Raw genomic sequence first — 17,595 nt, 5'->3', positions numbered from 1 at the left:
TACATTTTTGTATCTCAAGAATTATCATTTCTTCCACAAGCAATTGAAATATTTTACTTGTTTTTTAAATGGCTTCCATCCGAATAAACTAATTAAGACATTATGAGATTTGGAGCACAATTTCCGTAGTTTTCAGAAAAAATAGCTGGTATTGTCATTGAAATACTGTAGACAGTCCTAATCATCAGCTGTCAGGAAGATTCAACCCGCGTGAATTTATACTTTTTTATGAATTTATACTTTTGTTAGTCAGGCGAGGACGAGAGCCATATATTGTTTGGGACTACATTGGTTGTATTGATCGGCAATTTATAATACTGTGTGTGTTGTGTGGTCCTTCCTCTCAACAGACAAGACGGACATCGTCTGTTGAGAGCTCGAGGCATAATGCGTGTAGATTAGCACAAAGGTCAAACACGTGTCTTCTTACTGCCTGCGTTGATCCCTTTCCAATGGACTCACTCTTCTCCTTGTTAGCTTTTTTATCATCCACCAGCCTGTTTGCCGCGCCTCCGGCGCTTCAAACTTTTGGCTGGTGCTCCTTCGGCGCAAGTTTGTCACTTCGCTCCTAACTTTTTTCGGGCGCTATTCCAAAACTTAATTGAAATCTCTTCTCGTTGTTCTTTTGACCTACCAACACCAAAATTTTCACGATACATCAAATTTGTCTGGCGGGTACTTCCTGTGGGAAACTTCCCTTCTGGGAAAAAACGGAATGACAAACAAAGAAGAGGATGGACACCAGTTCATATATTTATTATAAGAATGATATCCACGGTTTTTCTCATTTTAATTTTCTACAGCAACCTTAAATTTTTCATATAAAAACGCGTTTTTTCCAATTTTTTCAATGCTCAATGCTATAGATACGATCTGTCATGCTCAAAATTCAAATTTCCCGCCAGTTATGACACCTTCTAGGCGATTTCGCAATATTCCCTGTATCCCGTGATTCAACAGTACCTATGCAAAGGTGCCCTATTACAAAGTGCCGCACTTCAACATCACGTGTTTTTTAGGCCAATAATTTATGCTAATTTTGGGACTAATTTTCTCTTGATTGTCATTTTTTCTGGGTTTTTTTGCCAACTTTTGATTTTCATTTGTACCGTAACCCAGTAGTGGTTCAAATACGTAAACTTACAATGTTTCCGACGGCTTCTTCCAATTAAAATCCTAAAATTTACTGGGATTTTTCTATTTTCTCACAGAGTTATTTAATATAAGAATGATATCCACGGTTTTTCTCATTTTAATTTTCTACAGCAACCTTAAAGTTTTCATATAAAAACGCGTTTTTTCCAATTTTTTCAATGCTCAATGCTATAGATACGATCTGTCATACTCAAAATTCAAATTTCCCGCTTACAACCTCTAAGGCGGTTTCGCAATAACCCATGTGTCCTGCGATTTGACAATCCCTATGTCCTGTTACAGAGTGCGGCATGTGTTCGTTTTTTAGGCCACCGATCCGTTTTTTAGGCCACCGATCTCTTTTAATTTTGGGACTTTTTATCACCAGACCGCCATTTTTTCAGAAACAGCTCTTATTTTATTAAAAACTATCTAAAAATAATATTAGACTGATATTTGATACTTCCAAAAAATTTTCTCATGAAAGCTATCACTGGAACATCGAAAAATCCGGGTGTCTTAAAAATATTGACTCTGTGAATCAAATGGCGTTTACACTTTTTTCTTGTCTTGTTTTTTTTCTGTGCCCTCAAAATCAAGGGGGGGGGGGTCTTAAAGATATCGACCGCACTGTATTTTCCAAACAAATCAACCTTTTTTAGATTTATCGAAATTCCCTTTTTTTTTTCTCCTCAAAATACATTAGATTGTTCTTTACCAATGAAACTTTTTTATTACAGACCAAAACATGGAGCATTCAGCTCCAGCACGAAACCCGGATCCACCCGCTCAAAATGAGCCACAGGAAGAAGTGGAGGAGTACGAACCGATCATTATGACTTTCTATGCTCCAGACACCAGTGATGAGCCCCCAGAAGGTCCACCGATCCCGGTGCGACTCACACCGGTTCCATCCGCTCCAGTTGCAACACCGGAGCCTCAACATGTAGGTGTTAAAAACTGGCAATTTTGAAAAAGAATTAGTGTTTGGGGGCGAGAGAACCAAAAATGAAAACTTGCTTATGATACATATGTAGCCAAAATTTCGTCAAAAAATCATGTTTGCTAAAAAATAATACTTAGACCAAATAAAATATCACTTCGACCAAGTTGTGATGATTTTTGATCCTCTATGCTTAGTCGGTTCTTGTGCTGAAACCTTACTCATTTCGGCACAAGAAAAGCTTCTATAGGCAGAGGGGCTTCCATGCCTGCTAAAAATGTAGTTTTTCTTAGCGTATTACGAAAATAAACGATTTTGTGAAAAAAAATGCCCAAATTTTATAGATACCAGCTTTAATTTTTCTTTTTGCAGCCAGTTCATCTAATCCCGTCGTCCTCAGACGAATCTACTGATTCGTCTTCGGACTCGTCATCCTCGGACTCGTCGTCTTCTTCGGACTCGCCGCCACCAGCAAGAGTAAGTAAATTTTATACTGAATAACTGTTCAGATTTACTTATAAAAACTTGTACATGTCTGAAAATAATCAGTTAGAACGAAAAATCAAACTTCAGCCAATTTCGCAATATCTCTGGCAGATATTGCTTTCTTATTTGAATTTACTCCCAAAACAACTTTAAATTTTACAGCGTCGTCGAATTATCCCACCACAAATGTATCAAGTTTCGTCTTCCTCGGAATCGTCATCTGATTCGTCTTCAGATTCAGATGTTGTTGTACCAGAAATAATGAATGGTCCACCTGGAATAGTAAGTCAGATTTTTGATGAGTAATTATCCAGATTTACCCACGAAATTAAATTTGCCAGAAAATAATAAAGTTAAAACAAAAAGTTTAACTTCTACCAATTTTGCAATATTGTTGGCAGATTTTGCCTTCTTGTTTGAATGGACCCCCAGAATAACTCTAATTTTTACAGAGCCGCAATGCCCGAATTGGTCCTCTACCCCGAGATGCTCCACAAGGAAGAGCTCCTGAGGCAGAAGCTCAGCACCAAGAAGTTCCACAAGACTAGGACAAGGAAACAGAGGACGACACAGAGAGTAAAGTAAGTTTTTGTTTTTTTGAAAGAGAGTTCAAATGACAATGCTTAATGACAACAATGAATTTCAAAGTTACCTCCAAAAATTTTTCAGGTCTCGCACTGATATTTCCAGAGCGGTCCGCCGGTTTTCCTACAGTTTCTTTTTGATGTTGCCATTTTAGAACCATGAGTTGTTGTTTAATTTTGAATTTAAACCCCCCCCCTTCTCTAAATTATTATTTGCCACTGTTTTTCCATTGTTGCATTGTTTTGTGGTTTTTGTGTTTCAAATTTTGCGAAAATTTAGTTTGAAAAAATAAAGTTTGTTGCTGTTGATGATTTTCGTTGTGTATTTTATTCCTATGAGTTTAATGACACTATTTTAATATCTTCAATATTATTTCTCATTTTCATGTAACGATATTTCAGGTTATGAGCAAAACTGAAACGACCACAATGAGATCCGACACGAGATCATGTCAACGCTGAAAGCTGACAAGAAAAAACTGAAGCTGAAAGCTCAATTTTGAATGTCGGAAGCTCACTTTTGAAGCTGTACGAACAGTGAGTATTTCTTCTAATAATAGCCCACGCAAATCAAGCTCAATTATCACGATTTCTGTAAAATATATCAATCATTTGCCAAGTGATAAATTATTGGTCGTATTAGTATAAATATTTTACCAGTTGATAAAAATTTCATATCTTTCACAAAAATCGAGATAATTGAGCTCAAAGATGACGCTTGGGTTTCCATTAGAGAAAATACGGTATTTCGAAACAGATAGTTTTTTTCAGGATCGCCTTTCCGTTGGTATTGAACTTAAACATAGAGCTTCAAATTCATGAGCCACCAAATTGCAATAATAATAAAGCAATGCAAATCGAGTGCCAATGCAGACGGAATTTTATTCACCTCGGGACCTCGACATTTATAAATCTGGATAATTGTATTAATTTTTATAGTTCTGCATTACTCTTTTTGTAAATTCAGCAAAACAATTTCCACTTTACGTTCATTAATCCATTGTCTTATTCATTCGAGGGTCAATCCGAACCGTTCGTCCGAGAGGACGTTTGGTATTTTAGTCCGCGGGCCGAAAGGCCACCGTAAATTCACACAAAACTAATTTTTTTCACTGTCATCTCAAACCTCGTAATTAAAGAAAAAAACTTCAAAAAATGTTCGAAAAGTAACCTGAAAATCTTTGAAATCGTGCGAATTTATCAAAAAAATTCCAATCCTTCGTTTATGAACCCATCCAAAGTGGTCCTATCCACCCGAGACGTTTGTCCGAGTGGACTACACGACGTTTGGGTTTTCAGTCCCCCGGCCGAACGGCCACCGTTAATCCACACAAAACGAATTTTTTTCTACCATCTGAAACCTCGTAATTAAAAAAAGCTTTTAAAAAAATGATACTTGGAAAAGTAGCCTGAAAACCTTTGAAATAGCGCGAATTCATCAACAAATTCCAATCGTGAATTTTTTCCGAAATTGCTTCGACCATCCGATGTCAAGAAATCAATCCGAGATGTTCGTCCGAGAGGACTACACGACGTTTGGTATTCTTGTCCCCCGGCCGAACGGCCACCGTTAATCCACACAGAACTTTTTTGGAAATCTTCTTTATTAATTCTTTGAAAGAAAAAAATAACTATTTGTTTAAAAAAAGTCTAAAAAATTGAAATACAAAAATCGCAAAATTTTAAAAATATCAGATTCCAGTTTTATCCACTTCCGAAGATTCAAGGACAGTGAGCTCTGTTCTCAATCCAGCCGAAGTTGCCATCCATCTAGACAAGAAGTATTGCAAATGAAATTGCGCGTTTTGGCACTTCAGGTGATCCGTCAATATTCCTTACTTTTAACTCCCCTCTGCAAATTTATATTTAAGCAAAAGCTCTCAAAGAAGCGAGCTCCGATTATCCGAGTGTGGATTTTAGCGATGTCACTTACATATACTATGAGCCTGAAACACAATTATGTTGGTCAGGATGTGCACTTTTAGCTAGTTTATCTCATCTCCTGTAAAAGCTATGGCGAAGTCGTCAACTGACAAAATATTTTTGATATTATAATAAATATTTTATCATTTGACCACTTTTTGATATCTTTTCCAGGAACCGAGTTAATTGAGCTCAAAGTGGCCTTTTTAGAGGGCTTATGGTATATTGAATTTGTTGGCATTCCGATGAAGATGGGGAGATTGGAGACAACCAATGTGGAGACAACCTGGAAATATTGTATTTACGTTAGATATTTAGAAAATCTTTGAAGTGCATTGAAAGCCATGAAATGTTTGAATTTCGAATTTCTGGAAAAGCACAAAAGTCTGTCAATGTGGAGAAAAGGGTAAAGTACATAGCTGACTGATTAATTAGTACATTTGATGTGTACCTCTATCCTAAATTTGATAGCAACTCCGAGTCAAAAATTTCATTAAACTTTCCTATCTTCTTCCGCTTCTCAAAATTTTCTCTTACGAAATTAAATTGAAAAATTAGAAACAAGAAAGGAAAAAGACGATTAGACGAATTTATTTCATGACCTACTGATAACGAATTTCGGCATGGGAGGGGTAACATCATGCTGTAACTCTAATTTATATTAATATTCTTTGACTCACAGTGTTGCTGTATAATTTCCATCCATTTATTGAACTGCTAGAAAACCTATAAACCTTTTATAATTAATAAGCGTGTTTAAGGATTTCAAAATTCAGCCGGAATAAAAAAATGCAAGGTAAGTTTCTCTTTTTTTTAATACGGTGACATCTGCGGTACAGTATTTTCGAAAATTTTGGCCATTTTCAGAAGTCTGGAGTTCGGCTGTCAAGTTTTTGTCAAATGTGAGAATTTCGGAGGGTGTAAGACAAATCTAGATTGAAAACTTTGCATTCACAGCATTTTTTGAGAATCCTCAGTTTTTAGCTATAAGACCCTTTTAGGACTGAAAATATGGAAAGAGGGTGTAGTTCAGAAATCGGGAAATAGTTTGGAATTTTCGAAAAAATTCTGTGAATTCAAATCATACCCTCTAGGCCTGTTTTACACGCTCCAGAATTTTCAAAGCGATCAGAAACTTAACAACCGAACTCCAGACTCTTGAAAATAATCAAAATGTTAAAAATCAATGAAAAAGACTTTTTTTGTATATTTTATTGTCCGACACTGGAAGTTTGGTATTTTTCAACGAGCACAAAGTTTCAGAAGTTGCTGGATATGAAATTACTATAAATGACTTGTTCAATTCACCGCCAAAAACAGAAAACGTCCATAATGATAATTTCAATAGCTCGGCTGGATATGACTATATTTCATTTGAAAGAAACGACCAAGAAGGAATTTATGAAAATGTTGATGAGTTCTCGAAGCCCAAAGAATTTTCCAAAAAATACTGTTGCATATTTCTTGCAGTTTTAGCTTTAGCAATTCTTGTTGCAGTTTCTATAATTTTGTTGCTAGTCTTGCCGAAACATTCTCATCGTACAGGTAACATTTTTTTGATACCTCCCAAAATCAGAGTCATTTGAGTTTTCAGAGGTCCTCTGGCCATTAAAAAGCAAAAGCTTATGTCTGAAAAATAAAGTTATCACTCTGAAATTCGCTCTCAAATTCTGAAATTCTGCTTGCACTATAGCAGTTTTGAAGGTAGATCAAAAGAAAATTAAAGACATTTAAATGGAATAACTTATTTCTTTGTGATATTCTCATTCAATCAAAGAAAAATATTTTCAGTTTGGGCCACTACATCTAGAACTGCATCGGATTCTACTTCTACTTTTACAACTACTAAAATTCCAATAACTACAACTATTGAAACATCTAGAACTGCACCGGATTCTACTCATACTTCTACTACTACTAAAATTCCAATAACCACAACTACCCAAATTTTTACCCAGACTTCAGAAAAAACATCTAGGAATTTTGAAGAAACTACTGTAGCCCGTACTACTGTAGCCAGTAGCACAAGTATCAAAACAACCTACACCACAGCTCAATTTCCGACAACAACCTCTACTAGTGAGTTATTTTTGCACTGAATTCTCAAAATCAGGCTATTCTTTGGATTATTATTCTTCGAAAATTTCGTCTTCAATTCAAAGAATTTACTTGAAACCTTCATTTACTTCCAATTAATTTTTCTATGAACCAGGCCTGTGCGGCAACAAATTGTCGATTGCCGAAATTGCCGAAATTGCCGAATTTTTGTTGCCGATTTGCCGTTGCCAAAATCGGTAACGAAGAAAAAGTTGCCGAATTGCCGTTGCCGATTTCGGCAAAAATGATTTCGAAGTTCGAAAAATCAAATGTTGAACACCATCATCCCTCAGAGTGAATTTTAGAGGAAATGTGTCCCAATAATCATCAAAAATACTTGCATCGGATCTAAAAATGGGCTTCAATTTTGTGAGCATAGGAGAAAAATAGATATCATGAGTCACAACTCATCAAAAAATTATCCAATCTGTCTCAAATCTCTAGGGAACGTGTGTCGTGAGTTACCTAACAAGTTGAGCGCACTATTTTCAAAACTCACAATCGGAACAAATATTTTCAACCATTGGAATACCCTCTATTGCTAAAGAGAAATAGTTTGCATAAAAAATGTGGTCTTGAGTTGCCAATTTTTGTAATTACTTCTTTAAGGAACTTATGAAACACATTTTCTGTAGTTCTGAGCCTGATAGAAGCATTTTCAGGTGAGTTACGTATCGATTTTACTAAAAAAAGACGCAAAACTTTTGTTGCCAAAAATTGCCGAAAGTTGCCGAAATTTTTTTCGGCAATTGCCAAGTTGCCGAACGTTGCCGAAAAGTATTCGGCAAATTGCCGAGTTGCCGAATTGCCAAGAAAATTTTGTTGCCGCACAGGCCTGCTATGAACTGATAAGAAGTACCTCTTCCAGAAAAGGAGAAGAACTGTTATTATAACTTGAAATTAAGAAATTTAATACCAAAAACGAAGAGAACTAATTTGGAAATGAAAGAAAAAACTCAGTTTTATGGAAATCAAAACCATGGGGGTATTTTCTCAGAGTCGAAAGTTACAATTTTCAGGCGACACATCCTGCAATTCTACAACTTTTCCATCAACGTTTCTATTTGCCTATTCTAATGATTTATTGTCGGAAACAGTTTTGGACACATTTAATAAGTTTTCAAGTTACTTGAAACATTATTCCTGGTTTGGGAGTGTACGATTTGATATTGAAACCATAGATATTCAGTTTCATAAAGGGTATGTTGTTTTAATTTGCAAGGAAAAATTTACTTTTTGGAACTTTAGATTTTCGAATTTTCAGAATAAAAAAGTAATCGGATGCGCATAATATAAAACTTCATTTCAGAGATGCCAACCCAACTATTGCAAACAATCTACCGGATCCAAACCAAGGGTTTCAGAATTCCAAAATTGGTAGTAATGTATTCGACGTTATTGAGGTGAAGACAAGTTTTCAAAGTGTTGAATTTGGGAAGTGAGCCGTAACATTTAATGATATATAAACAAATTTTATTAGGTGAATTCCGCTTAACTACCGTAAAATCTGTATTAATATTGCATGCAAGTCTATTGTTCAAGTCACCTCAAGAGTGCAACTCTATTAGAGGGGCAATTTAAATAGAGGCTGCAATTCTGTTTTTCAAACTACAATTTGAAGTTAAAATTTTGAAAAAAAACAGTTTTATTATGAAAATCAACAAAAAAAGTAACAAATTGAACAAAACAAAAAGAAAAGTATCGCATATTTAAAAAAAAATCAAAAAATCGAGGCGTCACTGTCATAGTTATTGTCTTCTTTTTCGGTATGGTTCACTTCTCCATCGTCTTCCTCAATATCAATATCTCCCAAAATCTCCTGAATTTCTTCCATTTCTCGTTCTGTTCGTCTTGTCTTCAATAACTGTACGCCTTCTGGAATTTCTCCATCTTTCTTGAAACAATGAGTCTTCCACGTCATCCAATTTTTTCACGTCTTCCACGTTATCCACGTCTTCCACGTGTTCCACGTCATCCAATTTTTCCACGTCGAACACGTTTTCCACGTCTACTAGGTCTTCTTCAGAACTCATTGCTTGTTTTGCTCGCTTCAATAAATGGAAAATGTTGTTAAAAAACAAAGAAAAATAAAAATAAACCAGAAATTAGGCAGGTAGCTAAAAAAAAGAAATTCGAAAAACAACTGTGCAATAGTTCGCCACGGTGTAACAGACTAAAAATTGTACAATACTGCCGGCGGAGCCGCAATGCTGCTGCAGATGCAATTGTATTACGGGGCAATTCAATTAAAGACTGCAAGTCTATTTTTCAAGTGCCCTCAAGTGGTGCAAGTCTATTAGAGGGGCAATTCAAATAAAGGCGCAATATTAATACAGATTTTACGGTATATTTTTTTAAATTTCAAAACACAAGTACGCTATTCCAGAAATTCTTCTCCAATACTCAAGCACCAGTTTGTGGATCCATCATCTGTATTCTTTTGAAACGTTATCCCAACGAATCAGACATTTCCCGTTTAGTTTCTTTAATCCGTTATCATCATGCTATCGTTCATGTAATGACATCAGCAACTCCGTCAGGAGGATCCCAATCAAAAGCAATGTATTCTGTGGCATCGAAGACTAATGGAATGGGAATGGTCGAATATGATGAGAATTTTCCGGATGTGTGTTTTTTCATATCATCAGATAGAAATATTAGTATTGAAAAGTTTCGTGCCTGATGCAAGCAAGTAGCAACTCGCTTTAAAATCAATTCTTTAGAATTATTTGACTCTTAAGTTATAGACATCAAATAAGCACTATTTTTGTGGTTTTCGCTTAGTTGTTTGAATTTGGTTCTACCATCTCAAAGACCCGGTGTTAAAAACCCAAAACTGAAGGTACTAACGACAAGAAATTCAATTTTCTAGGCCATCGACTGGCTTCCACTCTTTAATGCTCCCTATCCGATTTATGCTGCAACTATTCAAGTATCTGGAAGCGGGACGAAAACTTTTCCAGATTTTTATTCTCCCTCAGCACGTATGTATTGGGTTGGAATCACTTATCAGGATCATGGTGGGTCAAACATGCTTTGAATCTTCGAGCATTCTTAAAACATTCTATTTTATTTTCAGTACCTATCGACTCATTCCAATATCTTAAATTTTGCTTAACCAATCATCAAGGTAACGCAAGTGTCTCAGTTAGTTCGAGAGATGTTTCTTATTGGGTAATTTTTTAATAAACATTATATTCGACTATCAATGTTTTTACAGGACGACGGAAACTATTTAGGTCAGCCTTCTTGGTTGATTAATGTCGATTACAGGGTTACACTGGATTATAATTATTTGGGTGGGGATATGCAGCATCTCCAGTTTCGGATCTACACTATCACGTAAGAATTCATCTTCAGATTTTTCCATTATTTATAAATTGAGAATTTCAGCCCAAACAGCAATTGGCTGCCATACAGTGATTGATTTATGCAAGATCGATTGATCCTATTTCATGTTTTTGTATAAATAAATAAATTTATTGATTCCCATTTAATCCATTTTATTAATCCGTTTTCTTATTCATTTGAGGGTCAATCCGAGACGTTCGTCCGAGAGGACTATGCGGCGTTTGGTAATCTAATCCCCCCGGCCGAACGGCCACCGTAAATCCACATAAAACTATTTTTTTTCTCTTTCATCTCGAACTTCGTAATTTAAAAAACCTTTGAAAAATGATATTTGAAAAAACAACCGAAACATCAAATTCATCAACAAATTCCGAACGTTCGTTTATTAATCCGGTGGTACGACGGATTGGAGATTTCCCAAAAAAGTAGCAAAATAAAATGTTCCTGAATCGAAACACTCCCAAATTAAAACAGTTCCGGAATGAAAACTGTCCGAAATCAGAAAAGGCGGAAGGGCAATTGTCCTGAAGTATTAGGTTGTTCGGAAAGTCCTTTCCACGTTTGATATGTTGTTTTCAAACTTCGTTTTCTTGAAGGGGATAAAAGCAAGGAAAATGTCGTTTTATCAGTATGCTGGTGAGGTCTAATAGTGTCTACACCCCAACGGAGATCATTCTCCTCTTTTCGTGCAGTGAGATATGCCCACCGTTTTCGCCTCTAATAATTTCCATTTTTGGACTACCATTTTATTTGTATTTCTATCTGACCTCAGATCAACTGAAATCAATCACCAATTTGTGGAGGTTAACAACGAAGATGCACCCTTTCGAACAAACTTCACAACCTGGATTCATCAATTTGAAAAATGAAAATTCTCGTTGGACGAAAGTCCCCCTCCAAAAAAAAGCATACGGGCTCAGATGTGGACGCATTAAAAACGGGGATTGAAAGGGACCCGTCTCAAACTGTGCGGGATATATCAAGTACATCAGTGGCAAGCCTTTCGTCAAAAAGCCATAAATTGGGAACTCTCGGCAAAGTAAAAAAAGTGGGAAGATATGGATCACACCTTTTCAATCAAAGCAACTATGTTTCATGTGTGGGCACCTGTTTGAATCTTCTCATCCTGCGTTGCACACATGAATGTTGAAGAATACCAAAATAGAACACCAAACGCAGTGCAGTCCTCTCGGACAACGGCTTCGAATGGGTAAAGCAATTATGGATGGACTCACAAACAAAGAGTAAGAATTTTTTCAATAAAAAATCACACGATTCCAAAGATGTTTAGGATGATTTATAAGAATTTTCGGGCGAATCCGTAAAAGAAAGAAAACTCATGAGTCCTAGCCAAATCAAATTTTAAAAATAATTCATTTCGGAAAAAGTGCTGTTCGAATGTTTATGTCGATTCTTATGCTGAACGAGCTGAACAAAGCAGCAGCAGGTATTCCCAGGTAGAAGTCATCGACGCCAAAATTCTTCATGATGACCATTAACTTCATGAGTGGTTGAATCGTGAGTCCGAGGGCTTTGTAGTTTCTGAACATTACGTAAGAGAAATTTCAACACAAATGCAATCTGATAAACCTCACATCGTAGACGACTTGTCTGTCTGATGGTAATCATCTTCTGCTTAAAGTCGACGGTGATGGCATCATGGAAATCGCAATCTTCTTCACTTCCAGGCACACGCGTTCAGTAGACAAGACTCCTAGCAATACACAATTGCTGTTTTGGCCGACTAGTTGCATTTCTTCGAACAGGTCCAAAGTCCTTATCGAGTCGAGTCGTGCAAGAGCAATTAAGATGTCATTCATCTGCAGATGAAATTTTTGCTCTTCTCCTTGACGATTGTCATCATTTCTGAAAAATTAATGTTGTTTAATTTTATGTTGAACTGTTCATAATTCTGAATGTCATATCAAAAAGGCGAAAACCTCACCACAAAGCAAGGGTCAGCTCTGGGGTTATCCACATGCGGCTTCAACGTCCTACTTAAAAATCCACATTGCTGCGAAAACCTGGACAACGATCCATCAATGAAAACTGAAGGTTTTTGATATTCCGATGCTGTAGTGATGTACCTGCAATATTATAGATCAATAGATTGCCATTGTGTGCGTGGTCCGCCCTCTCCACAGACAAGAAGGAAATCGTCTATTGCAAGCTCGAGATACAATGTGTGTGGATTAGCACAAAGGTCAAACACGTGACTCTTTACTGTCTGCATTCACCCCTTTGCAACAGACTCACTCTCCTACCGGACAACTGATGATGAGAGCCTTCTCTGATCCTTCAGTCGCAAAGTGGACACAATTTCTCCGAGAACTGCTCATCGGATTGTGGAAAGGTGTGATAGTGGCAAGATTGGATCATCACTGAATTGCTGGAACCTGAATTTGTCTTCAACGGACGCAAATGAACAAGATGGGCGGAAGAGGTGACCATTTATCACGACACGTGGGGATATTGATGTGCGTACCTGAAATTCGATGTTTTGCATCTGAAAAGAAGTTCAAAGATATTTTCAGAGAGCACAAGCAACCTCAAATGAGTATGCGACAAAACAAAAAAAATTTCAACAAAACATTTATTCATAACCAACTCAGAATGCTGTTTTTGAGAATCAAAAAAACATAGAAAAATTGAAGAATTGCAGAGGATATATAAGATATTGTGGAGGGCCAGTTAATTGAGAATCATTAATTCGGATAATCATAGCCGTTGAAATTTTTTTAGGTTTCAAAGGGGGGGGAGGGGACAGGTTGGATACTTCAATTCATGAAGTACCAGACAACAACCAGAACAAACATAGCGACGGAGACGATGATTTGGTTGCGGGCCGACTTCTCCTTTGGTTCAACCATTCCCACTTCGTATTCTTCCTCAATTGTTTCATCCAATTCCTCATTCAGAGTTTGATCCATTTCGGCATCGACGTGGCGGACAAGTCCAAACTTTTGGAAGAAGTTCGGTGAGACGCTTCTGCGCCCTTCTGATCCCTGGAACCAAAAAATATGTTTGCTCGCCAGCTTAATTTTTTTCACTCACCCATTCGGTGCCAACTGCGTCCATGTAGTCTATTGCTTCTTGAATGGCGGTTTCATAGTAGCCAACAGTTTCTCCTTGGGGACATGGGACGTAGTCTCCAATGTGGAAAGCCACAATATTCTGTGAATTTGTGAATTGGAGTTTGAAATGAGTGAAATTTGAGAATTTCTTTCAAAAATAATCTATGCTTTAAACTCACTTGAGTCTTCTCCGAACCAACTTGGTGCGAGAAGCCGAAGAACTCGATGACCCATCTATTCGAGTTCTTCTTACGGACAAGAAGGCCGGGGTACGCGCCTGCCCAGACGACGTCCCCGGCCTTCAAACCACGACGAATGCGATTCATCTGAAAAACACAAGTCTTGAAAAATATACCAATTTGAAGAAAATTTTAGACCGTTGAATAGAATTCTAAGCAGATAAGAAAAATACCAGAGCGAAAAAATTTTTTTTGAAAATTTTTTCGAATTTTATTGAAAAATGTTCACAATAACTATTGGGTTACTCTAGGTGGTTTGCGAAAACTCGAAAAAGTTTCAAAATGATTAAAAAAGGACTTTCGTGAGAAAATTGAAAAATCCCAAAAAATTTTAGGTTTTTATTGGAAAAATCCGTCAAAAACCCTGAAAATTTACGTATTTGAACCATTGCTGGGTTACGGTACAAATGAAAATCAAAAGTTGGCAAAAAAAACCAGAAAAAATGACAATCAAGAGAAAATTAGTCCCAAAATTAGCATAAATTATTGGCCTAAAAAACACGTGATGTTGAAGTGCGGCACTTTGTAATAGGGCACCTTTGCATAGGTACTGTTGAATCACGGGATACAGGGAATATTGCGAAATCGCCTAGAAGGTGTCATAACTGGCGGGAAATTTGAATTTTGAGCCTGACAGGCTGTATCTATGGCATTGAGGACAAAAAAAAATTGACAAAAAGCCTTCATATAAGAATCCTGGGGTTACTGAAATTTCAAAAAAAGAACTGAAATTTCAAAAAAACTGTGGACATGGAGAATATAATGTGAAATTTTGGGAAATAGCGTTTAAGTTTGTTGAAACATGATAAATTGACGAAAATCCCAGAGATTAAGAGTCCCAGTTTTTAGGAAACTTTGGGTTACGGTAGGTTATAGAAAAAACCGATATGTCTACAGAACCTCTTTATGGTCCGATGAGCGGTTTTCAGAGAAAGGTAATCATCTTTGCGATTTAGGTATTGGAGAGTTCACACCATTAGTTGCCAAAGAGGAGAGTGAGTCCATTACAAAGGGATCAACACAGATAGTAAGGAGGCGTGTGTTTGACCTTTGTGCTAATCTATACGCATTATATTGCAGCTCGCAACAGATGATGTCTGAGGATGGACATATAGAAGAAAAGATTTCATATGAGAACCCTGGGGTTACTGTAGAAACTTGAAATCAAGAAAAATCTGTAAAAATGGAACATAACAGGTAAAATTCTAGTGTTCAAGTTTGATGAAAAATGGAAAACTGAAGAAAACCTCGATAGAGATTTTCAAATTAGTTTTCATAAAATTTTAGGTTACCGTAGGTATTGTAAGCATTCTATCTATCGAACCTGTCCACGGTTTTATGAGCAGTTTTTTGAGAAAATTAGAAACTGTACGATAGAAGTATTGGATAATTCTTATCATTAGCTTTCAAGGCGGCGAGCGTGTCCATTACAAGGGTGTCAATGCAGACAGTAAGGAGACGCGTGTTTGACCTTCGTGCTCATCAACACACATTAGCTCGCGAGCTCGCAACAAATGATGTTCGTCTCACCTGTTGAAAGGAAGGGCCACACAACGCACAAAGAGTTATATAGAAATACAACCTATGGCTTTTGTCTGGCACTAACTAACAGAAACAGGAGTAAATTTATGAATCTTGATTGAGAAACTGATTTTCAGGTTCATCATGGATCATTTTACGAAGCTCAAGAACTCCCCGCTTCAACTTCACGTTTTCAGCACTATTCTCTTGGTACAGAATGCATCCGCGCTCTGGAGTCGCTTTGAATTCAATCAGACGACTCGAAGTGGATATTCAGAAGAATCAAAATATGTTGAACTCTATAATTTTGCAATTCATTCTTTCAGATAACACATTATTGGTATGAAAAATAATTCTACAGCAGCACCATCCGCTTCTTCTTTTCCCATGGGCCCCTCTTGTCATAAAGTGCCAAATTTTTTTAACTGTGGTAGACAAGGCAACCCGAATTAAGGAAATTCATAATTCAGCCCGACCCGTTACAAGTATAGTTCCCCAAAAAACTGAAAAAAAAACCAAAAGCACAATCAATTTAGCAAGTTAGCCAGAAAACAAAACTATGCCTCCTTTCCTGATCAAGGATGATCGAATATTCGACTGGCTGTTAAAAACTATAGGAGTCAAATAAATCAAGGTAACGGAAGTTTTTCCGTTAGTTCGAGTATCAGTATTATTCAATATCAATGTTTTTACAGGACGACAAAAACTATTTAGGTCAGCCTTCTTGGTTTATGAATGTGTATTACAAGATCACACTGGATTATAATTATTTGGGTCGGGATGTGCAGCATCTCCAGTTTCGAATCTACACTATCATGTAAGAATTCATCCTCAGAGTGTTCGATTTTTCAAAAATTGAGAATTTCAGCGCAAACAGTATTTGGCTGCTATACAGTGATTGATTTCTGCAAGATCGATAAATCTTTTTTCATGTTTTTGTGTATATGAGAAGACGGCTGACCTAAATATTAGGTTGGAAGGAAAATAACTGTCCATTTTTTAATTCGTGAATACCGTAAAACCTCTAATAGAACGACACCCGGATCGTCCACTTTGAGCCTACAGTACCGGTCAAAAGGTTGTAAACGCAAGGTTTTTTGAGCATAACTACTTTTTGAGAGCAGATATCGAGCCAAAATTTTCACCAGATATTTCTGTAAAGGTTTGCCAAATCGTGGCCAAGTTTCATACAAAAATTTGAAAAAATAACGTTTTTTAGAGAAAAAATTGAATTTTCGAAAAAAAATCAAATTTTGACCTAAATTTTTCAAAAAAGCATAATTTCCGAAAACCACTTTTATTCAACACAAAACATATAAAAAATAACAAATTGAATCTAATATTTTGTTGCAACGCCACGAGAGTCAATGACAGCCTGACATCTGCGCTGCATGGAGTCGAGCAAATTGTCGATTACTGTCTGTGGGATCTTCTTCCATTCCTCTTCCAGTTGCTGGTACTTTTCGTCCACATTTTTGGCTTTTTTCCCTGCCAATCTTCTCTCCAGCTCATCCCATAGATTCTCGATCGGATTGAGGTCCGGGGACTGGCTTGGCCAATCCATAACGCGAACTCTGCGGCTGGAGAACCAATCCTAAAATCGAAAATATTTTGAGACATCAGAATCTTTTGTACCTTGACGAATTTGGAAGTGTGTTTCGGATCGTTATCCTGTTGGAAAACGATCTCACGACCCATGGCTTTGTAATGTTGCAGCATTTTGGATTCTAGGATATCCTTGTAGACGTAGCGATCCATGATAGTTGTGATGCGATGAATCGGTCCGATGCCTTTTCCGGAAAAGACACCCCAGACCATACAGCTGCCTCCACCGTGCTTGACGGTTGGTAATTGGTATCTGGGATCATACCGAGAGCCAACTGGACGCCGCATCCATTGAATCCCGTCGCTTCCGAAAAGCATGAACTTGATTTCGTATGACCACAAAACCTGGTTCCAATCTTGACGTGTCCAATTGAGGTGTTGCTTCGCCCAGGCAACTCTGGCTTTTCTGTTCTTCTCCGAAATGAACGGCTTCTTAACTGGACGTCTTCCCATGATTCCAGCTGCTCTCAAACGACGTTTGACGGTCGAGGTCGATGGGGAAACCGGACTAATCAAAAATACCTCCCGTCCAATCGCAGGCGCAGTCAATCTTGGATTGCTTCTTCGGAGACACGGGCAATGTTGATATCATCCAGATGAGAAGTGACACGTGGGCTAGAAATGCATGGTTTTCCTAC

At 37.2% G+C, this 17,595-nt stretch overlaps 3 protein-coding genes across 3 annotated transcripts; 2 read left to right on the top strand and 1 right to left on the bottom strand.

Annotated features, from left to right (window-relative positions):
* Positions 1-1,882: 1,882 nt before the first annotated feature.
* Positions 1,883-3,111, top strand: CBG27514 (the record flags this gene model as incomplete). The annotated part of the gene is made up of 4 exons (XM_045239093.1): positions 1,883-2,080; positions 2,450-2,554; positions 2,726-2,845; positions 3,016-3,111. 4 exons carry the CDS (start codon positions 1,883-1,885, stop codon positions 3,109-3,111), a joined length of 519 nt encoding a protein of 172 aa, XP_045098081.1.
* Positions 3,112-5,859: 2,748 nt separating this feature from the next.
* CBG02156 lies at positions 5,860-10,594 on the top strand (the record flags this gene model as incomplete). Its single annotated transcript, XM_045239092.1, has 7 exons — positions 5,860-5,866; positions 6,862-7,149; positions 8,187-8,323; positions 10,040-10,187; positions 10,247-10,341; positions 10,388-10,509; positions 10,561-10,594. 7 exons carry the CDS (start codon positions 5,860-5,862, stop codon positions 10,592-10,594), a joined length of 831 nt encoding a protein of 276 aa, XP_045092042.1.
* A 1,549-nt stretch (positions 10,595-12,143) lies between these two features.
* On the bottom strand, positions 12,144-13,918 carry CBG02155 (the record flags this gene model as incomplete). Its single annotated transcript, XM_002643851.1, has 5 exons — positions 12,144-12,384; positions 12,459-12,605; positions 13,312-13,523; positions 13,573-13,692; positions 13,772-13,918. The coding sequence occupies 5 exons, from the start codon at positions 13,916-13,918 to the stop codon at positions 12,144-12,146; spliced, it is 867 nt and encodes a 288-aa protein (XP_002643897.1).
* Between the last annotated feature and the right edge of the window lie 3,677 nt (positions 13,919-17,595).

This window comes from Caenorhabditis briggsae (assembly GCF_000004555.2).
Source record: "Caenorhabditis briggsae complete genome, chrX, whole genome shotgun sequence".
NCBI lineage: Eukaryota > Metazoa > Nematoda > Chromadorea > Rhabditida > Rhabditidae > Caenorhabditis > Caenorhabditis briggsae.
Note: the sequence above shows the minus strand (reverse complement) of the source record. Positions and strands in the feature narration are given on the sequence as shown.